The sequence below is a fragment of the Micromys minutus genome, assembly GCF_963924665.1.
Source record: "Micromys minutus genome assembly, chromosome: 19".
NCBI lineage: Eukaryota > Metazoa > Chordata > Mammalia > Rodentia > Muridae > Micromys > Micromys minutus.
In genome coordinates, this window is record NC_137954.1 from 2,054,509 (window position 1) to 2,077,618 (window position 23,110).

The 23,110-nt window shown below is 42.7% G+C and overlaps 1 protein-coding gene across 2 annotated transcripts in view; it reads left to right on the forward strand.

Annotated features, from left to right (window-relative positions):
* Window positions 1-1,348: 1,348 nt before the first annotated feature.
* The window catches only part of NAB1 (NGFI-A binding protein 1), a 37,163-nt gene continuing 15,401 nt past the window's right edge, over window positions 1,349-23,110 (forward strand). The window contains exons 1-4 of one of the 2 annotated variants that reach the window (XM_080933432.1): window positions 1,349-1,554; window positions 9,840-10,674; window positions 19,146-19,279; window positions 20,348-20,399. In XM_080933432.1, coding sequence (XP_080789558.1) covers window positions 9,859-10,674; window positions 19,146-19,279; window positions 20,348-20,399 — 1,002 coding nt within the window. In that variant the 5' untranslated portion in view covers window positions 1,349-1,554; window positions 9,840-9,858. The remainder of the gene's footprint in view (window positions 1,555-9,839; window positions 10,675-19,145; window positions 19,280-20,347; window positions 20,400-23,110) is intronic. The other variant, XM_080933431.1, reaches the window with a different exon arrangement.

The window sequence follows — 23,110 nt, forward strand, 5'->3', positions numbered from 1 at the left end:
AAGAAACTGTCTCAATAGCTCTGACTGTATGTACTATACAACCACCCAAATTAAACTTCTCTTCACTGATCAGGGGCCACAGCTGCATGAACTGACAATTGGAGTGGCGGGCGGGGTTGGGGTGGGGAGGAGAAGCTTTTAGCAGTGATTTCTTTTGAAGAATTTGAGGAACTAAGCATATTTATTTAAAATACCAACTATTCTAGTCAGGCTTGTCACTGTCAGGGAAGATATTTCAGCTTAAATATATATCTAAGCATGTGAATATTCATATATTTATGTATTTAAGTACATATTTATTCCATTGACATCACTCATTGGCAAAACATGTTTTTTACAAAAAGAAAAAAAGGGGGTTTATTTAATAAGGTCTTTCTCTTTCAATATTATCATCCCATCCATTGTTGCAACATAAAGATGTGGTTTGAAGAATTTCTTTTCTCAAAGAACGCCTTGTATCCCCTTCAACCAAGTAGGCACACTCTGGGAGGCCAGCCAGGCAGTGGGAACGGCCTCCTATATAAAACTGGATTTTTATATGTACATTAAAACAGGATTCTACCTGTGTTGCAGTAAGAGCACACCATTAAAACTTGAATTCTTTTTTTTTTTTTTTTTTTTTTTTGACACCCTCCCCTCCCCAAAGGAAGGCAAAAACAGATTTAATCTTTTTTTTTTTTTTTTTTTTTTTTTTTCTAAAACTTTGGCAATAGCTTCAGTTTTGGAGGTGCTTCAACACTTTCTTTGGCTAGAAAAGTTTATGCAAACCAAGCTCAAAATGTCTACACCTTGCCTTAAGAACTCTATTTTGACACACTGGAGACAGCACCAGTGGTGTCATTTGCCTACAGGAAGACAACAGAGAGTAGCCAGTAAAGCCACGCAAGATTCCAGACGTGAACAGTGTGGTATTAAGTTACCAGGCCAGAGGTTTCCCTCCTCCAACCTGGCCCGGGCGAGGGTGGGGACAGGGTGGGGTGGGCGAGGCGAGACAGCGCTGCACCTGCGGGTCTGTGTCCCACCCCCTGCCCTGGGCGAGCCGGGTGCCGGGCTTGGCAGGCAGCGCGCTGTCCCTGCTCCTCCGCCCTGTGCGCGCGCGCCCCCACCCGCGCGCTCCCAGCTGCCGTGGGAATGGGCCACCCCCGGGACCGCGCCGAGCCTCAGCCCCGCCGGCCCCCACCCCCGCCCCGCGGCCGCCCACGCCGGGATCTGCGTCACTCGGCCGCGCGTGGGCGGGAGCAGGAGCGGCGAATGGAGCAAGAGCGGAATCTCCCGATGTGACAGCGCGCGGGGAGGGGGCGGGGGCGGCGGAGGTGGCGGGGGAGGGAGAGGGAGAGGCCGAGGGAAGGTGCCCCGGGGCCGCCGCCGCCCGCCTCCACCCGAGAGCTTCCGCCCGCGCGGCCGAGCGAGCGCCGTCGGGGCGGGCGGGGGACGGAGCGCGCGCCCACCGCGTCCCTGCCCCCCTCGATGGGCGCGGGGGCGTTCCGGCCGCCGCAGCCGCCGCAGGAGCCCGGCAGAGCCGTTGTCGCGGAGCGCGCCGCAGCCGCGGGCCGCGTAGGTACCGGGAGGGCCGCGGGCCGGAGCGGGGGGATGGGGGGAGTTCGTGGACGCGTGGTTCGCCCGGGCCAGGGGACGCGGGCTGGGCGGGGAGGACGCGCTCGTGGGCCCGCGTGGGGTGCCAGCCCCGCGGCCATCGGCGACTTCCGAAAAGTGCCGCCGAGTCTCTGCTTTCTTCCTGTTATCCGCCCCTTCCAACTGGAGTTGTGTTTTCGGAGCGGAAGGAGAGTTTTTTGCTTGGAAGTGGCTCTCGGAAACTTGGCACTCAGGTGCAGGGGAGCGGGAGTCGCCGAGCCTCCGAGGCTGAGTGGGGAGTGTGCAGACACGTGTAGGACAGAGAAGCTTTGGGATGCAGGTGTGTGACCTTCTGGGGACAGACACCGGAGTGCAGTCAACCCCGGGAGCTCTGCAAGGAGTCTCCCGGGTAGAGCTGGAATTTGCGTTCTTAGGTTGTGGCTGACCAAGTTTTGGCCAACAGGAACCGTGCCCTGGCTCCGGGAGGCTTGGGAAATTTTTGGAGTGCCTGCTAATTTACAGTTTGATCCTAAAGAGCTGGTTTGGAGTAAGTTGTCACTACCGATTGGTTTGCCAGTGACGAGCCTGCCAACTTTACGGGGAGTGCAAAGATCAGAATCTCTAAGGGGATCCTAGGATCTCATTAAAAAAAATATTTTGGCAGTTTTAATAGTTAATATTAGATTGCATAGGAGCAGAGGAACCGAATTTAAAACAGATTAGTCACATCCGAAATGGTTGGCTGTTTTGTACACGCAGCGAATTACCCTTTTTAAATATTCACTTTTTGAAAATTCCTTCTTTGTAAGATATATGTTATGACATTTATAATTCATCTGCCGGTTTTAAGAAGAAACATTGGAGAGAGGTTGTATAGGATCCAATGTATAGGATAGCCCACGGGGTGGAAGCTATCTTCACACCCAGCTTCAGAGCCAGCACAGTGACTTGGACAGAAGGGGGAAGGGTTCTTCCTCCAGTGTGCAGTGTTTGAGACTTAATTCTGTTCCTTCATTAACCTCAAGCAGATTAGTATGTATGCTGTTGAGAGTTTGTAGATGGGCAGCACAGTCAGCCTCCTTCATCTCGGTTTCCAGTTTGGATACTGGAACATTATTACATCTTGAAAGAAAATAATTCCAAGGAGCTCTAGGGAGATGATTTGTTTTTATTGTTTACTTATTTATTTTTGACTTGACCATCTTTTGTTGCTTAACCTGCCATTCCACTACTGGGCATACTGTTTCTCCTCTGAGGCTGAGTCTCCTTTTATGTGGGGCTGTATTAGTGACAACAGTAAGAAAAACACACAAGGCACTTGATGTTTTACTTCATCCTGTCCCATAGATGTGAATGTATTTCAGATGACAAATTCTTAGGATTGATAGACATGATACAGAAAATTTTAGTGAGCTGTTATTTCTTAAACTACATCAAATAAGTAAATGATTATAGTTGCATAATCTTACCTAAACGAAAAGTTTTTCTTTTGTTGCTGGTTAATAACAACCTTGCCCTATAGAAAACCTAGCCTTATATCCTCTTCATTAGTTAAACAATCAGCAGAGATACCTCCTATCTCTTTTATTTCAACTTTAAGAACATAAGGTTTATTGAAATTTGTATTGTAGCTTTGAAAGAAGAAATGTTGAAGTGGGGCAGACCTATGAAGAATCTGTTTCATGAACTCTAAATTTTAAGAGTAAAACATGGCTGGATTAAAAATAAGTGTGGTAGGGCCCTAGAGTTAGGCCTTGGCTATTTCAGGATAGTAAACCTGCTTTTGTTGCATTTTTTTTAACAAAGGAAGTTTCTCTACTTGATACAATGTGAATGTGTCCTTTATACTGCAGCCCCATCATGTGCTGGTCACTTTCACGAAAGTGACCGTCTTAGAAACAGTTTCAAGCGGTGCTAAGGGCTCTCTCACACGTCCATATTTCACTGTGGATCTTACCAAACATACCCCAAGATTGCCAGCTCCTTTGCTAGGGTCTCGCCCTTCTGTCGCCTGCCTCTTTTAGTCCTTGAGTGGTTATTAGAGCAAGTGCAACTTTCCTTCCTGATCTGACATGTTCAATAGCTCATACTGTAGTAGAATATACTCTCATCTTAGTAATGGAACAAGAGGGAAATTTCAGAAGTTGGTGCTAGGAAAAATGCATTACTCTTCATCTTGAGAATTCTCAAAGCCAAAACGTATCATTAAGCTTCTGAATAAGGTGTCATTTTCAGCACATTATATTTAGGGTCTCTGTGTATGTCAGTACTTTTTACAGATGAGGTTTTGAAGACCATGAGATTTACGTATGTATACATGTTTCCTGCAGTCTGCCTAGATGCTCTTACTGCCTGCCAGAATCCTTTTCCGTTGGCTGAACTATTCCCAGCTGTCATGAGTTGTGTTTGTCTGTTGATATTAATATGTAGTTGTTTAGTAGACAAGTAAGTCCAATTTACCTTTTCCTAATTTTAATAAACATGCTTTAAACCTACCCTTCATTTGGACTGAATTTTAAAGGAGTCTCTTTAAAAAATTCTCAGTTTTATTCAGAATTGCAAGAAGAATCTATAGGGAGAATACTTTAATTATCCCAAATTAGCATAAATTCATGGGAAGCTAAGGGTGTAATTCATAGCTATGTGAGCAGTAAGACCTGAAATTGCCTTAAGATTGACTGCTGTGTGCTTGAGAGTGTGTGTAGCTCATGGAAGAATGTGTACATAGCATGCTTCTGGTTGGCTGTTCAGTCCTCCAGCACCAGCAAAAGCCCATGCATCCGGGTGAGTGTGTCTAAGGGTGTCCTTTTCGAACTTGATGAGTATCCAGGGAACAACGCAATCTCCCCTAACCCATGGAATGCAACTGAACCACATGGAGACATTTTCTAGCTTTGAGTTTTGGATTCTAGTATTGGAAGTGAGACACCCGCATGTCCTACAGGGTCCTTCTTTTCTAGGCACATTTTTGGAGCCTTGCCCCTTGCTGTGGTTACTGCTCCCTTCTCCCAAACCTCTCTGCTTCTGAGATACACTCTGAAACTTGGCTGGTACATGTGTGGCTTTAAGGCCAGTGTCTTCTTCATATATAGAAGTTCACTTGTGGGGGCAGCAGACCTCACTTAGAGGTTAAGAAAGAAGCCGTCTAGTCTAGTGGAATTAATGCCCCTTCATCTGTAAATGATGCATGAGACTTTCTTCGGTAAGCTTTGCACAGTGCCTTATAAGAGGTCGCTATTAACTCAAAAGCTCCCAAGGTGAAAGCTGAGGCTCCGTTGTATAGATGAGTCAGGCCTCTTGGGAGATGATGCTCTTGGTTCCTTGCTAGTCCCGAAGAGTCTTCTGGACTGTCCTGGTCCTCCTTGGAGTATATTAAATATATATTCAGAATTTCTAAGTGTGTATGTGGCAGTCCTTCTTCCAGTATTGCAGGAAAATGTTTAAGAATAGACACGAATCTGTTAAAGGGTAATGTGATTCATAAGATGCTTGCTATTTATTTGAAACACATTACATTGAACTTTTAGGAACACAGACAAAAATCTCTCATGGTTGAACCTCTAATTTCTTTCTTTCTTTTCTTTTTTTAAAATGCTGACTTGGGGAGTTGGGTTCATGTACGATGAACATCACAGTTCTGACCAAGTATAGCTCCTGCACTTGGCTTTAATTCTTTGTGCTCTCAGGTAAATAGCCCTGCTGTGAAAGTCTGTCCCATGAGAGGGTAGGGGAGGGGAAAGGCTAGGGTAGCAGGATGCAGAGGAATGTGCTGCTGCCTGATTGGCAGTTTTAGGGACACCACATTACTGAGAGGGTACCCCTGAAACACGAAAGGAGGCTGCTGATGAGGTTCTGACTCAAATACTGGGTTTCATGAAGATAGCCATCCTTGTAAAATACAGAACACTTTGCTAAGAGTGAAGGTGAATAAAAGATTAATAGAACCTAATTCCTAACCTCAGGGTGCCTATAACCAAACAGTGCCTTGTCTTCAGAGCTGGGTTAAGCCCTTTGTTCTGAAGTTCCTTTTGTGAAGCACATTGTATCCTATTTTTCACAGCACTTAAACATGTGCTTAACTGATCTTCACGAAGAGAAAACAGTCTTTCCTCTGGCTCTTCAGTACTGGCTGAGGACTTTGCATACTGGAGTAAGTAAAACAAAACAAAAACAAAAACAAACAAAAACAAAAAAACTGGGGAGGGTGTTGGACAGAAAGAAAGAAAGGAAAACATTACTGTGGGCAGTCTGAAAACCAAGAGAAAATCCATAGCCTGGTTGCATGTGAAAAGGTTTTATGGGAAAGGCTATGGAGCAATACCCAGGACAGGGCCCTGAGAGAAGGGCTGAAAGGTAGCTTATGGGTGGGTGGTACCTATATGCATAGCTTGTTTGTGTTAAGCTGTGGTAAAAGTACAGAAAAGAGGGAACAGCCATACCTCATTGAAGTGGGAGCAAAAAGCAATGGAAGCCAGGATTAAGTGCTTCAGGAACAGAGAGAACCAGGTGGGTGCTGATGGTGTGGAGGACACGCAGAAGTAGAGAAAACTAAAGTGATACATTTTCATTAATCTGGGAAACAAAGTACTGAGGGGCTGCAGAGAAGAAGATGAGGCCAAGCCCTGGGTTCTGGGCACCTGAGCATGGATTTGGCCGTCTTCAGGTGGGATGCCAAATTACAGGCCAAAAGAACAGTTCGGGCTCATCACTCTCAAGTGTTTCAGGGATGAGAATCACTTTTAAAGTAAAACTTTGCAAATACTCAGGATTATTTACTTTTACCATTGTTCATTTGAGAAAACACTGGCATTCTCAGAGTAGCAACTTCAGTTACACTTTAAATTAGTTGGTACCTTGTAAAATAAGGAAAGTGTTCATTTGCTTCCCTTTGTAATGAAAAGCTTCCATTTTACCTTGAGGTCTCTTGGTAGAGACTCCATAATTGAATTATCTCACTAAGCTACAAGGTTTTTCTTTCTTTGTTTGTTTTGGTTTTGCTTTTTTTTTGAGATTTATTTATTTTTATGTGCATTGGTGTTGTGTCTGCATGTCTGTGGAGGGTCCCACGTGGGGTCATGAAATTCAGTGTGTGAGATGGTGGAGATTTTAGCAACAGTAAAAGGTTTCTAAGTCACAAGAACCAAGTAAGTAAAGATTTAGAACTAAATGTGGAAAGAGGCTGAGGTGTTTCTGGCAGGACGGCACATGCCTGCTGCATCTTCACTGAGACCTAGCTCAGAACACACAACATGTACCCCTGGCACCGCGCAGTCTTCACTGCAGAGTAACCCCAAATGCAACTAGAAACCTGTTCACTCACGTTTCAGACTGAGGGTAGGTTATGAATTGCATTGTTTTTACTGTACAATTAATGTTTTCTGCTTTTTATAGAAACTAATAGTTTAATTGCAGGAAACAAAGGCAGTATTTTTCTGCCATCATTTTGTATCAGACTAGTATCTAATTAACATGTCCGTGGATTGTAACAAGGTTAAGGTGTTTGAAATTAAATTTTTCTGTTTGAGTTGCTGACAAGTCTCAAACACACAAATTTATTAAATTAAATTTTGGCCTAAGATTGAGATAGAATCTCTGAAAGGGCCCTAAATGCACTGCTTTCATTTTGTTGTACATATTTGTGTGAAGCATCATACTCAGTAGTGAGCTTTTTGCACAGTTTCACTTAGCACAGGCTGAGGTGACCAGTGCTGTGTGGGCCAGTGGAAGAAGTGTGTGAAGTGTCAGAACTCAAGTGTTACCTACCTCTGAATGAATTTTTAATGCTGTGATCCTTCTCACTGACCAAGTTGATTGGGATTACATGCTTTGCAGGGGTAGCAGAGCTGGGCCATCTTTAGGAAACAGCAAAAATGAGTCAAAGCAGTCTTTAAATCATGGGTTTTTTGGAAAGGTCAGAGTGGAGGTGATGCTTCACGGTGTCTTGGAACAGCCAGGTGCAGTAGCTTCCGGCTGAGTGGATTCGTTGTATGGCCAGTTACTAGAATGTGGTGCTGTTACTCAGGCCCATTGATTCCCAGTTCAGAGAGATACAAGCAGAGGTTGTTTCCAGCTAATTTGACCCTCATATTGAAGCATGAATAGTTACAGACTTTGTGGAAACAGAAATCTTGTAGATTTTAAGTCAAATCAAGTTAACGAATGAAGCAGTGGGTGTTAAAATTATCGCAGCAGGATTTGAAGGAAGCTGACACAGTCTTCTAGGGGGGAAGCTTTGGGAGAAACCACCTTGCCCAGCTGCAAGGGTGGGTCTTGAGAAAGGCTCTTGGGATTCCAAAGAGTGTGTCTGTCTTTCCTCTGCTGCACTGACTTTGGAAAGGTTCCCTTGTTCCTTCATTCTTTACGTTGTTAGCTGTTTCACCAGCCTCTCTCAGGAACTAGGAGTTTTGGTAAAGTGTAAGAGAAAGGAGAAGACCTGGAAACCGCTGTTTTCTAAGCCCATTGCCTTACCTCAGAAGACTATAGTCTAAGTTTGAGTCTTTGGGGTCCTAAGATCCTTTTATATTTTTTTATTTGTCTAATAAATACTCCTTTTTTTCTCCTGTTGTTATAAAATGACAGAAAGATTCTGTTACTCTAAGTCATGCACTGTTTCCTATAGTCCATGATTTTGGGAAACAAATGAGGTGAATTAGTTTATAATTTAGTAAAAAATTTAAAACCACTGTCCTTAATGGAAAGGACTGTGCATATACATATTTTATGTGTGTGAGTTTTTTTCTGTTGCAGTGTGAAAGTATGTAGAACAGCCACACAGGCAAATGACGAGAAAGTAAAGTTCTTTGCTTCTGTTCAGACACTCCAGAAGCCCTTCTGATGGATAGAGTAATTTATCACACACTTAAACTTAGTCTTCCTCTCAAGGCTCTGGTTTTGGACCCAGTGTCCAATTAGGTGGTAGACATTGCGTATATGGGTCTTCACTGAGGTGATTTAGAAGACAGAACATTCTACACAGAGGTCTGAGATGGGGTGACTGTGTCCGGAGACCTGAAGTCCTGAGGTACTCACAGAGCATGCAGGTTTTGTTGCATGGATGTATAAAGTGGGAATCTTCCTGTACAGTTTGCCTCATTTGCCAACTCACACAGTGGAACTGAGAGTTTAAGGAAAGTGACTTTTAAAAGCACACTAGGCAGTTTTTCTCTAGGTGTTAGCAGAAGCCATTGGACATTATATATTTTTAATCTGTAGGAAATTTATTGAGGCCATGTACTAATCCATGTAAATAAAAATCCAGAGCCATTGCTGCCACTGGAAGTTGGAGAAGGTTAGTAGTTGGTGAAATCATGGATAATTCAAAGGTCCCAAGAGAGAAGACTACAAAGTGGTAGATTCTTTCTGTATTGGGGTGGCTGAGATTGTAAGTTTTGTAGCGTTCTAGATGGAGGCTTTTGAAAACAGGCCAGGCATGGCGACCTTCTGCTTTCCAGTGTTCTAGTGTGCTCTTGGTATCTGCTCCCCTTAGCTTCCTCCACATCAGCAGGGTCGGTCTTTCTTTTGCCTTCAAGGTGTTCATGTATTGGGCTTCTGTGGTTGTCTCATTTTAATCCATGGGTGTATTGCTTACAAGGTTGCTTTGCTTAATGGAAGTACTTGGCCAGCCCTCATTCCTGAGCTCACAGGAAGTGTTGATATGTGATAACTGTCTCTTCCATATCTCACGTGCCTAAGTGATCAGTTTCCTCATTTCTTCACACACCCATCCTTAAGTATAACAACTGTTTTCTTCAGTTCACATTGAAATCTCTAGATTTAGAAATAACTCTTTCTTGGAGGGTCATGAAGATTAGATGTACTAATAGTATTCATCATGTTGACTGGCACAAGATAACAGTTCAGTGGATGGTGGGTGATGTGATGGTGTCTTAGTTCCTGCTGGTTTTTATTCTTTACCATCATGTTTACACCATGAAGGGAAGAGAATGCAAAGCTGAAAATATGGGATAAACCCTTTCTGAGCTTTGGTCTGAGTTCCTAGTTTGTGTTTCATGGCTGTTTTCCTTTGAGCAAGTAGGTCCGTTTAGCCACTGACTTTCTGAGTTGAAGAGTAGAGCTGGATAAAGTGTGCCTGTCAGGGTGCATCTTTAACTACCTGTTACTCTGCAGATACTTTGTGTATTGTTTTGCCTATGTTGCTTTCTGAGTAATGCAGTGTTGCTATCTAAATAATACAATGTTGCAAGCCATTGAAATTGCTCCAAGCAAGTGTGATGATGAGTCTTCCTTTTCCTTTCTTCTTTTTGTAGGTTAAGCCCATCCACAGTAATGGCCACAACCTTACCTAGGACCCTGGGAGAGCTGCAGCTGTACAGAATATTGCAGAAAGCTAATCTGCTTTCTTACTTTGATGCCTTTATCCAGCAAGGTGGTGATGATGTCCAGCAACTGTGTGAAGCTGGAGAAGAAGAGTTTTTGGAAATCATGGCACTTGTGGGCATGGCAAGCAAACCCCTTCACGTCCGAAGGCTTCAGAAGGCTTTGAGAGACTGGGTTACAAACCCTGGACTTTTCAACCAGCCATTGACTTCCCTTCCAGTCAGTAGCATACCCATCTATAAATTACCAGAGGGGTCACCAACGTGGCTGGGGATATCCTGCAATAGTTACGAAAGGAGCAGCGGTGCGCGAGAGCCGCATTTGAAAATCCCCAAGTGTGCTGCCACCACCTGTGTGCAGAGCCTCGGTCAGGGCAAGTCGGAAGTGGGGAGTTTAGCATTGCATACTGTCAGTGAATCCAGACTCTGGCAAGGACACCACACCACTGAAAGTGAGCACAGCCTCTCGCCAGCAGACCTGGGCTCCCCAGCCTCCCCAAAGGAAACCAGCGAAGCCCTGGATGCTGCTGCTGCGCTCTCTGTCGCCGAGTGTGTGGAGCGGATGGCCCCCACACTGCCCAAAAGTGACTTGAATGAAGTGAAAGAGCTGCTGAAGAACAATAAGAAGTTGGCCAAAATGATTGGCCACATCTTTGAGATGAGTGACGAAGACCCGCACAAAGAGGAGGAGATTAGAAAGTACAGTGCCATCTATGGACGATTTGACTCCAAAAGAAAGGATGGCAAACACCTCACACTGCACGAGGTAAGGAGCCTGGTGTGTGTGTGTGTGTGTGTGTGTGTGTGTGTGTGTGTGTGTGTGTGTGTTCACTGCAGGGCACCAGGGAGGAACACTACTGAAAAAGCCCTTAGAATGCTGAAGTGTGACATCTCTGTTCTGAGCAGAGGCTGTTTAAAGCCCCAGGGCTGCCTTCTGTTGAACTCAAACACATCTGAGTTTTAAAACTACAGTGTAAGGTAGGTTTTTAGGAAAAAAAAAAGTCAGAATTCAAGCAGTGAAGCATTCATTTTGTGTTTGCAGTGTGATTTGTTTATTATTTAAGAAATAAAAGGATTTTTAAAGCTGTATTTTCATTTTAAAACCTTTTAAAATTAAACTTTATTTTTAAGGAAAGCAAAACACAAAATGACCAGAACATAAAGCAATTTCCAGCTAGTGTGGAAAACAAAGTTGTGTTAGATGAAGGGTGGAATCTAGAGTAAAGCTTTGGCTCTTGTTTTAGTTAAGATGCTTAGCATACACAAGTTTCATTGTTTTGTCTCCACAGCACTTTATCCAGAGTGCTCTGCTTGAGCATGCGTGCACACACTCACACATACAAATAGGCACGCACACACAAGCACACCTCGTTTGAGTATGTGCATACATCTTTGCACTTTCTTGTTTTTTCTTGCTTATCTGGCTAACACCTGTCTTGATTATTCAGTGCAGAGCAGATGTAAGTTTGTCTTTGGTGTGATCTTTTCCTCCAAGTAGAATGTCACATCTCTTTCCTCTTTGCCTTTCATCCTGTCTCCTCCTGTCTCAGAAGCTCTAGAACACTGTTGTAATGTAATGTACCCTGGTCTGTCCCCATACCCTTTAGAAAAAAGGAATAAGCCTCCAGAGAGAAAAATTCAGCTGAGTGTAGTATTTCATCCCACACCATGTTTCTCTCCCCAGCCTGTGCTTTAATATGGAAAGGAACACATTTACTGTGAGGGTGTTTTGACATAAAAAGATGTAAACCACGGACTCGCAAACTTTCAAAGACTTTCTTTAAGCGAACAAACGTGAGTTCATGTTTCACGAACGGTTCCCCAGATTCCTTTTTGGTGGTGAGACCCCATGCTGCCACAGGACACTGCATGGGTCATCTGTGTGCGGCCGTAATTCTCTACTTCCCAGTGCCATTTAGATTGTTTCTGGTTTTAAAAGCTTATATACTGGCGTGTGAACATTATGATGCACCTGTGTTGCAGTAAATATTATATGGATGGCTCATCCCTGTATCGGCCCCCACGGTCTCACACTGAGGACGCTGCTCTTAGGGAGCTGAGCACTGACTCCATCACTCGGTCCACAAGCCGCCCTCTCCAGGGGATTCCTTTCCTAGGCGGTTCACTCCACCAGCCCTGTTACTTCTGTCCATTGCCCGGCACAAACATGACTCTAAAGCTCAGTAGCTTCTCATGGTCGTTTTATATATTAAATTCTCAATCCACAAACTCTCTACACAGTAAGATTATTTCCAATAAACAAAGATACAAACTGCCCTTCTGTATGTGATACAAGACCTATAGAATCCCTTAAAATATTCATACAAGACCTATAGAATACCTTAAAATATTCATATCTACTTATTGCCAATTAAGTCCACCTGGATCCAGATCACCCTTCTCAAGCTCCACATCGATTTCTCCCCCTAATCTCTGCTCGTCTTCCATTTTCTTACCTTTTCTCTGCCTACCTCTCCACTGTCCAATCATGTATCACCTTAGCATTAATCCACACACCTGTAAGAATATTGGTGGTTTTTAATTATGTCTGTGGCTCTGCTGTGTAGGTTATGTTGGCGCCTGCAGAGGGCACAGGGGTCAGACCTTACAGAGCTGGGGTTCTAGGCAGCTGGGAGATTGAACAAGGGTCCTCTGCAGGAACACTGTGCTCTCCTAACCACTGAGCCAGCCCCAACCACACACACCCTTTTATAGTCTTGTGCATATTCTTCTGCAGAATGGGTGCCAGCATGTAAATTGCAGGATCAAGGAGTATGCAGATGTACCATTTCAGCCCACAGCTAATTGCTGCTGACTGGAATCCTAAAAAGCTGGAGACATGTGCTGTGTCTGTTTATCTGCACTTGCAAGTGATGCCCCTTACATTTTAATCTCCATTAGTCTCTGTAGATGGAAACTTACACTCAGATTTGCTTCTCCTAGTGAGGATGATGAGATTCTTTTCATATAACACATGATCAGCTTTTTGTCCATAACAACTATTTTAGGAGTTAAGTTGTCTTAAAAAAAAAAAAAAAAAAAGACTTCTCAGGTGGCTGAGGCAGACAGCTCTGCGAGTTTGGTCTATCTCAGTGACTTCAAGGGCTGCAGAGCGATCCTGTCTGTCTCAAGCAAACGGAAACAAAAAAAACAACAAACAAAAATCATAAATGAACAAAACAAGACCTTCTGTGTTATGAGCATGAGCCCTTTGTCTTATAGAATGCTCTTTCCCATTGGTCATCCTTCCTCTGACGGTTGGCTGGTTTATCACATTTGGGTTTGGGTTTATTCAGTCTTATGTGTTGATCTGATCTTGCATGGCGCAGCTGACCTTTGTATCCCTCAGCAGCCTAGATCCTCCAGCCAAGCGCCTGTACAGCGCAGTCTGTCATGTGGAAAGACACACTTCTTTATTACTCCCGCTTTTCTGCTTTTCTTTTCTAAGATTTTGTTAATCTTATACATCTTCCTTCCAAATAAAATTCTAGATACATTTATCAAGTTTCTAAAAAAGAAAGTACTGTTTTGAATAGAAATGTTTCATGTGTAAGTTTACTTGGTAATAGATGACATATTTATAGTACGGCACCTATGGGTAAGTACAGTATATGTTTTTTCCTATTTAGATTTCTTACTAATTTCATTAGTAGTTAATTTTATATTTCTTTTAGTTTTATGTATTTTGCACATTTCTTATTTGGCCAAATTCTTGTATGTTGAATGTCTATATTGTATAGATTTAATTTTCCTTTTTCTAGGATGTACAGGTTGATATAAATGAGATTTCTTTTCCTCACCACATTTTTAATGTATCACTGGGTGAATTTTGTATGTTAATCTTGTTTTCAGCAATTTTCACCATCTGGTCTTTTAAAATGAATGGTTTTGGATATGAAGGCTGAAGTTCATGATTACAGAATTAGTTAGCAAGAATGCCTGAAATCACATCAGGTCTGTGATTTGGTCTCTTTTGGAGTTAGCTTGCGCAGTGATTGGGTCTCCTCAAGCTTCCTGCTTCACAGGGGCCAGTGAGCGTTAAGATTCTGATGCTCTTTTGTGCTTTTTTGTTACCTGTAAACAATAAAGGTACCCAGCTGAAAAGCTGTAATTAGTAGGAAAAGGTTAACATGTATTGGTGATTTTAGTTCATGCCTTATCCTATCTTTATGTAATTTTAAAGTTTTACAGATGAAACACAAAGTTGAGCAGAAAACCCATACTTTTATCAAAGTAAAAGTAATTTTTTACAAAGATTACTTTAATAACCCTAATCATTTTCACTATAAAAAATGTTCCTTATACTAAACAACCGAAAAGAATTATTATTCTCTTCAAACATTAATTTATTTCCTTATGTGTACAGTGTTTTGCCTTTATGTATGCCTGCATGCCAGAAGAGAGCACCAGGACTCATTACAGATGGTTGTCAGCCACCATGTGGGTGCTGGGAACGGAACTCAGGACTGCTGGAAGTAACCAGTGCTCTTAACCTTGAGCCATCTCTGCAGCCCCCAAAGTGATTCTTTTTGTCCTAACGTTTCACCACAGGGCCCATTGCTTCATTAGCTAAGTAGGTGCAGGTAAATAAGAGTGTGCTCAGAATGGTTGTCGCTGTGTGCCCAGAGGTGGAGGCGGAGCTTTGGGAAAGTCGCTTCTCAGCTTCACCTTGGACAGCTCTTGTTCACTGTGGTTCCAGCGTGTGACTGGAATCCAGTAATGTGGATGAAGGTAGAATCTGTTTCTCCTCAGCTCTCAGCCTCCCCCAGACCTTGGAGGACACTGGGAGTCTGAAATTATGTGAGAATAAAAAGTAGTGTTATCATGACCTTTCAGGAATTGTGAAAATATTAACTGCTTAAATTAGAGAAAGACATTTTAGTATTTCTAAATATGTAAAATTAAAAAAATGTTACCAGTTCATTTTCAGTTGCCAAATAAGGGAACATGTAACTTCCTTGGCTCCATCTAACTGTTCTGAGAATTTTCTTTATAAAAACCCGGATGCTGTTATTTAAATCTTTCAAAGCTAAGTGTTGTCTCTAGTTCCTAGTGATTACCAGCACCTCTGACACCTAGGGGAAAAAAAAAAAACTAGCCAAGTCTATAGGATTTTTTTCTTGTAAACACTTTTGTATTTGTCCCCAAAAGCATTGTATACTGTATGGTAAAGACATATACAATAGAACATTGTCCTACACTTTTGCCTTTAAAGTTAAGAATAGGTAATCACTGTACACATACATACATACCCCTGTGCAATGACAAAACTTAGAACTGTACATACTCTTGGTATGGGGCCAGCGCTAAGGGACAAGGAACAGCTGCAGATGTGGTGCTAAGAACTTCAGCAGGTAGAATACTTTATGTATCCAGAGGTACAGTTGGAGACAAGAGGTGGTAAAGTAGGCAGGCAGTGGGATTGGATCTTGAGCTGATGGATGATAAGGAAACTGAAAATCGGAAGCAGAAAGCTGGCAGAGAATGTGGAGGTGAGCGGGGAGTGCAGACACATAAGTACATCAGCTCAGGCTCATGAAACAGTGATGCCAAGGGTGAGGGGTCAGCTGGGTGGGAGGTCCGGTGCAGAGGTGAGAGGTCAAAGGTGAGACATTTGGGCTTTGAAAGAAGGAACCGCATCTGGGACACTCACAGGGACACGTTCTGTTCTGCATAGGTGACAGTGCTTTCAGTCTGTGCTGTTAGCCTGACGGGTCTCAGCACCTAAAAGAGGTGTTAGGTTTTCCTAGGCTGACTTTAAGAAATAATCGTAGCATTTTTAAGGTGGTCTGTGTCTTCTTGAGTCACTTAGTAAGTTTACACTTTTCTAAACACATTAATTTCATTTATCTTCGAATACTAGCACAAGTTATTTATAGATTTTGTGAGTTAACCTAGTCTATTTGGCCTTTTACCCACCTATTACATTTGCCCAGAAACTTGACAACATTTTTTCTCTGAGAACCACAAACAAGGGTCAGTGGGCTGTGTCTGTCTTACAGTTTCTATTGCTGTGAAGAGACTATTACCACAGCATTTAATTGGGGCTGGCTTTTAGTTCAGAGGTTTAGCCCATTATCATGGGGAGAAGTATGGCAGCCTGCAGGCAGACATGGCACTGGACAAGGAGCCGAGAGTTCTACATTTTGATCTGCAGGCAAGTGTGTGCCACACTAGGCCTAAGTTGAGCACATGGAACCTCAAAGCCCAACCCAGCAGTGACACACTTCCTCCATTTAGGTCTTAGCTACTCCAGCAAGGCCACACCTCCAAATAGTGTCACTCCCTATGGGCCAAGCAGTCAAACGAGTCTGTGGGGACTGTTCTTATTCAAACCGCCAGAACTGCCTCCTGTTGTGTGTGTGTGTGTGTGTGTGTGTGTGTGTGTGTGTGTGTGTGTGTGTGTGAATAAACTATTGAAACAGTCATGCTTTTGTATGTAGTGTCTGCGGTTGTCTTTAGCTACAATGTTGTGTCTGTGGTCTCGTCTACATTAAATTGGGTCCCATTATTCTTATATTTTTGATTCAAGCAGTTGTAGCTTTTGCCTTTTCACTGTGCGTGGATTCATTATTATTAAAGTTTTGATATTTTATTTTTTTATTTTATGATTACTGTCTCATGGGTTATTTAGAATTTCATTTGCTTCTAAACATGAGTGAATCTCCCCTACCTCAGTTGTTTCTTTCTAATGATTCCTTACTGAGTTCCATGGTGACTGGTTCTCTCCCAGGCTGGTCCCGGAGAAAGGACTTAGTTAAGAAGGCCTGGTGTCACGCTCCTTTGCCTACTGGACCATCTCTTTGGCCTGGTTTCTCATGTCTGATTTCCTTGACTGATCTCACATGTCTTAAAAGGTTGAGACGCCCTTGGAAGGACGTGGCTTCCAAAGGCAGATATCTGGATTTAATTCTACAATTTAACAGGATGCACAAACAAGGGCAAGTGTGAGTGAAGTAGGGCTGGAAGAATGAGTGAGGATGGAGAGACCTGTCTTCTCTCTTCCACATGGCTCTGAGGTTCAGGAAAGGTAATGTTCTGTGATGCCCCTGGTAATGCACGAGTTTCTAAAGCTCGTGCTTGGAGTTTTGTGGATGGTAGAGACGTAGGGCTCCTCCATGCCTCTTGGTCCTTTCACACACTTTTAGCCTTGTGATTCTGTGACCAATTTGGACACGCCATCTTTAACTGACTTGCTCTTTGGGCATAGCCATCTTTTCCTCTTTTTCTGACTCATTAAGCATTTCTGGTAATGTCCCTGCCATCATCTCTCTGTTTGTTTTAGTCAACTTTTGTTTGTTTGTTTTGGTTTTGGTTGGTTTGGTTTGGCTTGAGTCTTGATTTTTCTGTTCTTAAAATATCCTGACAAAAGCAGCTTAAGGAAGGAAGAGTGTATCTGGGCTCATAGTTCATCATGGTGAGGAGCCAGGCTCATAGCATCAGGTCACATTGTATTCACAGTTCTGTAGAACAAAGCAAGGAATGCTTAGGGCCAGTTCACTTTCTTCTTTTTGGGCATCCTCTATCTCAGCCCAGGGAATGGTGCCGCCCACAGTTGAATGCTCCTTTTAACCCCAACTAGCTTAGCAAAGATAATCCTTTACAGGCATGCCCCAAGGCCTATTTCCCAGATCTCATCTCATTGACAGTTGAGATTAGCCATCACCAGTTCATTTATTCTCTGATCAAATAAATGAAAACCAAGCCTTCTATGTATATGAAGTAGGTAAAGCATTTTAAAAGATAGAAAGCAATACTGGAAATGATTCTAAGAATCACCAGGTTTTTTCCTGGTGTTTGTGGTATTGGAATAGCTTATCTAAAGGAAAATGGTGGTGGGTCCTAAAAAGTTAGTAAGTGCTGGCAATATGGCTCAGTAGTTGAAACTGTCTTGCTACTCTTGTGGAGCACTTGAGTTTAGTTCCCAGCACCCACGTCAGGCAGCGTTCAACTGCCTGTGGAGACTTTAGGAGACTTTATACCCTCTTCTGACCTCTTGGATGTCTGCAAACATGTAACATCCATCAAGACAGACATATATAAATAAAAATTAATCCTTAAAAATCTTATTAAAATTGAGTGTGTTCTATGATCTAACAATCCATTTGTTGGAGCACATGCCACATAATTAGATTTGCAGGCAAGCGAGTACATTTATGAATGTCCTTTTCTGCTTGTAGTACTTGAACTGGGGTTATCTAGGTGAGGTTGGCTTGAATTATGTATTGCTCTTAACTGAAATAACACTTTACATGTATGACAAAAACAGTATTACAGAGGACTTTAAAATCAGTCAACAGTATTTATTATGTATGGACCCTATATCAGGTACTGATGTGAATAAGCCAAGTTTCTGTCATTAAATTTGGCAAAAATAAAAGATACAGAATTATGTAGATGAACAAGGGTTGAGAGCTCTTAGTGTAAAGAAATAAGTCCTTAGCAATGAAGGTGAGGTGCCTGGGAAGAGAGAAAAGGCGAATGACTACATGTTTTGATAAGATGAAACAGGAGCTGAACACCAACAGCAGCTCTATACCAGGTGTAGTGGAACTCAGCGAGGCCTAGAGACATCTCTGTGTGTCCAGAGTCACAGCCAGGAGTGAACAGAGTTAGTCCCAGGTCTGCTAACACCAAGCCCTTCTTCCTTCCATGACCCACACTGACGGAGGACATTTCTTACTTTCTAGAAGAAGTGTAGCTTATCTGCCATCTGACCCCTGCATCTGCAGGATGCAGCTGTGGGGGACACACGGGCATGTTAGCAGGTTAGAATTTTCATGTTTACCATAGTACTTGCTAATTTAAGCTTTAGTATAGGTGTTTGGTCAGCCAGCAGCAATATCGGCAATATTTTAACAAATCTGAGAAGTTGCTTTTCCAGTGATCCGATGAGCTTGTGTCAGTACGTGTGAGAAACACTGCCAGGCTGTGTATGTTCAGGGTTAGCTAAAAAAAGATGGTTACCATTTCAAAAGTCAATTTTGGGTTTTTTTTTCTTTTCATAAGAGAAATGAGATGAAGAATATTTATCATTCATAAAGTCTCCTACCTAGTCAGAAATACAGAATAAGTATTTATTGGCTGTAGAAGACTGAAAGCCAGACATCCCTTCTGAAAGCTGAAACAGCACAAGGGGGGTTTACACATTGTTTCTTCCTGTAAAGATGTGAACTTTCCTATTAGCTAATGAAAGAGATCCTTATACTTCTGAAAACTTTTCTTCCGTGTGTTTAGCTTACTGTTAATGAGGCAGCGGCTCAGTTGTGTGTGAAGGACAACGCTCTGCTGACGAGAAGAGATGAGCTTTTTGCCCTGGCCAGGCAGGTCTCCCGGGAAGTTACCTACAAGTACACTTACAGGACCACCAGGTAAGGCAGGAGCTGAGCACGGTGGTAGAGGCAGTTTGAAGCATTGCTCAGAGATAGACTGTAGATGTTCCTGTGAAAGTAAGACTATGACTCCTGTAGACCCTTCTGAACATTGTTTCAAAGACATCTTTTTAATTAAATGATTTTAAACTGGAATTTAAAAACAAAAGTTTTGTACCAACGGTACCATTTGCTATTTAAATAGATGTTGAAATCAGTTGCTAAATCTGCCTGCTCAGACATTTATTATGTGTTCTTGAAGAAGACATCCCAGAATCTGGGCTCTGAAATAAGTAAACTGTATGTAGTTTGTCCACGGCAGCCCACTACTCAGTGGCCACTGGAGCACTGGAGCGTCTGACCTTAACAGCGATTTCTTTGTTTCTGCTTAATCTTCCTGTACCTCCTCCTTTGAAAGTCACAGTCTGCAGACCTGTAGACTTCCTGCCGCAGTGTAGATTTTCATGTCTTTACACTGATACATAAGTTAGACTGACTTCTCACAGTTCAGTTGGAAAGAATATTTACATACATACGTACATATATATGTTTGCATACACATATACAACTATTTATATATATCAGGGTAGTGCCTCAGAGAATGGTGCCATGCTATAAGTAGGTTAATAACTCTGTGGTAGTTCCCAGAAGGAAGACTTCCATCCAAGTCAGGTAAGAGCGTCTGTGGTGTTGGGAGGCAGGCGCAGCCTTCTCATTCCATACAGTCTTATGCATTAATTTCAAATGACTGTTCTTATTGTTTTAAATGGCTCCCACTGAACTCTAGGCAGACGTCTCTCGATGCTTTGTGGCCATTAGATTGTTGGGAAATAGCACTTGCTCTGGCCAAATTCTCGGTCAAAGGCTTTCTACAACATGCAATGTCGTGCACATATTCCTTAGTATTAGCTTAAAAGTGAGGTCAGTCTCTTCCATTTTGCAAATGGTTACTTAAAGCACTTTTCTATGGTGTCATAATTACATATTCGTAGGGAATGTTGCAGAATGAAATCATTGAGTAATAAAGTTGCTATCTTCTCAAGCTTTTCCTTTCTCCCTCCCCTTTAGGTTAAAATGTGGTGAGAGAGACGAATTATCCCCGAAGAGAATTAAAATAGAGGTATGGATACATATAAGATATTGCTGTGCTAATAAGTTATGCTTTATTTATCATAAGATCACCAAAATAATGTTAAAATTTCCTAGTTCAGGCACAAAAGAATGGCCCTATAATTCAGCAAAAAATTTTTCTTACATCTTAAAAGCAATATAGAATTTGTTATTCTGAAGTACTTGTAGTAATCTCAGTGAGCAAACCAAGGAGATTTTTTAAAAATGTTTTGGAGATTTTATTAATGTTATTTTACGTGTGTGGGTGTTTTGCCTGCATCTATGTCTGGTACCATATGTGTGCAGTGCCCTTGTGGACCAGAAGAGGGTGATGGACCCCCTAGAGCTGGAGATGGACCCGGTTGTGAGCTACTTTGTCAATACTAGGAATTGAACCCATGTCCTCTAGAAGAGGAGCCAGTGCACTTAATCACTGAGCCATCCCTTGGGTGTCTTCCCCAGGAGATTCTTAAAAGGAAACTGTATTGACTACACTGATACCTAGTTTATCAATTTACAAAGTAATTTATTAATTTGCAAATCACAAATATTACAAGTTAATTTACAGATTAATTTATTAATTTACAAATGAGCATCTTATAGACGGGAAAATCCTCATTGGTCAAACAGCTCTTTCCTCTCCTGTCATTGGCTATCAGATCCCTCAGGGGCTGACTTTTTGGGCTCTGTATTATGCTTGGGAACCAACAGCTCAGTAGCTACAATTGTGGAAACATTACTGTACCTGAAACCTTTCCCAAGGGACTCTGGTTGAGACCATTCTTGCAATTTTAACTTGGGAGTGGTAAGATAGAAACTGGACAAGAAAACATGCATCTCTTAGGGTTCTTGAGGTACAGATGGTTTCAGAACTACCCTTTCTCAGTTTGGGTTGCGTATCTTTCCTAAGTTAGTATACAGCAGAATGGAAGCTATAATCACAGGCCCCCCCTCTTCCTCCCCCAAGTGTGGCATGAACTCGGACACTCTGGCCTACCCCGTCATTTAATGTCAGGTTCTAGCAGGTCAGCCATGCTGACCACACTGGCTAGCCACCGTCACATTATCATTCTTTAATGTCTGCGTGGCTGTCCTTCCTTGGTACTAAGCCAGAATTATCTTGTAAAACTCGCGTGTTTCTTGCTCTAATCCCAGTGGCTTTCCATCTCCCTTGCGTGGGAGGTACCCGAGACCCTCACAGTCGCCCTGGCTGTCTTCAGGTCTTCGCTATATAACTTTTCTGTCCCTCCTGTTTTGGCTGGTATTGATGAGCTCAGTGTTCCCAGCATACACCACCATACGCAAGCCAAAGCAAGGTGGCCAGAGCTTATGGGGTAGGGCGGGGCTTGCGTACCCCAAATCACACTCTGGCTTTTGTCCAGCTTGTTCTTTAATGTTTGGGTTTAATTTATAAACAGTCTACCCTGCTAGAGAAGAACAGGGCCCTTACCCTTACCTCCTGCCACACAATGAGTCATGGCTTGCTCTGTTCTACATGTAAGACCTACAGTTCCACACTAAAACATGTGGCCATGGCTGGTTGGAGCTGCCTTTATTGCTTTTTGGGAGATGAATCTCTTTTTGAAACTTTCAGTGGCCCTGAGCTGAAACTTGGGCAACTTCTTTCTGCAGCAATTTGAGTTTATCATTAGGAACTCGAGTTATTACATTAGCTGTGAAATTTCAATTCCCTGAGCTATATCCCTGAAGAGAAGCAGTTCAATATGGTTGGCTCATCATTTTATTAGGGTCACAAGGCCACTTGAGTAGTTGGATAGTTTCAATTTAGAATTAAAGCAAACACAGTTGTCTTTCCCTGTAAAAGTCCCAGCCCTTCCTAATAAAGCCAGCGACTGACTGTCTCAAGTGTCCTTAGACCTATGTACATAGTAGATTCCTAGCTTGTTCCTAGAAGTAAATGCAATCCTTACCTTGAATTTAGGACACTAATTCACACTCTATTGTTGTCTTTACAGTTTTGGTTTTGCTTAGATTTGTAAAAGTACTTGGGCATCACCAGCAATCTCTTCAAAGTGTTCCCTTGTGGATAGTGGCTGTCACTCAGTGTGCTAGTCTGTAAGTCTGGAGTCGTCCTAGCTGGGTCTGTTCTGTGTTCTGAGTATGTTTAGGTGTTGGGCTGTCCACGTGCTTCCAGAAGCCGATGCTGGGATGGGTGGTGCTGGCTGTCATGGGGTCTGCCCCCTGAAGCACTTGCCGTCAAGATTAGTGACTTCCATGAGGCAACTGTGGCTTGAGAGCATGCGAAGGTTCAGTACGGTCACCCTGGGAGGTTTCAGTTGAGCTGGGTTTTAAAGGTAGGAATGCCAGGAGTCTTCAGGGTGACATCGTAGAGGTAAACTGACATTCAGGCAAGACAGATGTAACAAAATACTAATCATGTTTAGAAAAAAAAGTATTTGTCTAGCTTTAATAAACGTTTTTGTGCTGCTCAGTATATTCCTTATTTGAAGATAGTAACATAAAATAGTTGTAGGACAGATTCCCAGTTGCTTAGGCCGAAATTAATCCAAGGACTACTTCTCGCCCTTGCTTCAGAATCTGTCCCAGCTGTCAGCAAGCACACAGACCAAGCTGCTCACTTGTCCCCATGTTTGACTGGGTATCTTTGCCGTGAACAACAACAAAATATGATGTCCAGTCCAATGAGGAAACGGTTTTGTGTGCTCTTGTCAGTGTGTGAGGGTGTACTAGTAAAACAGT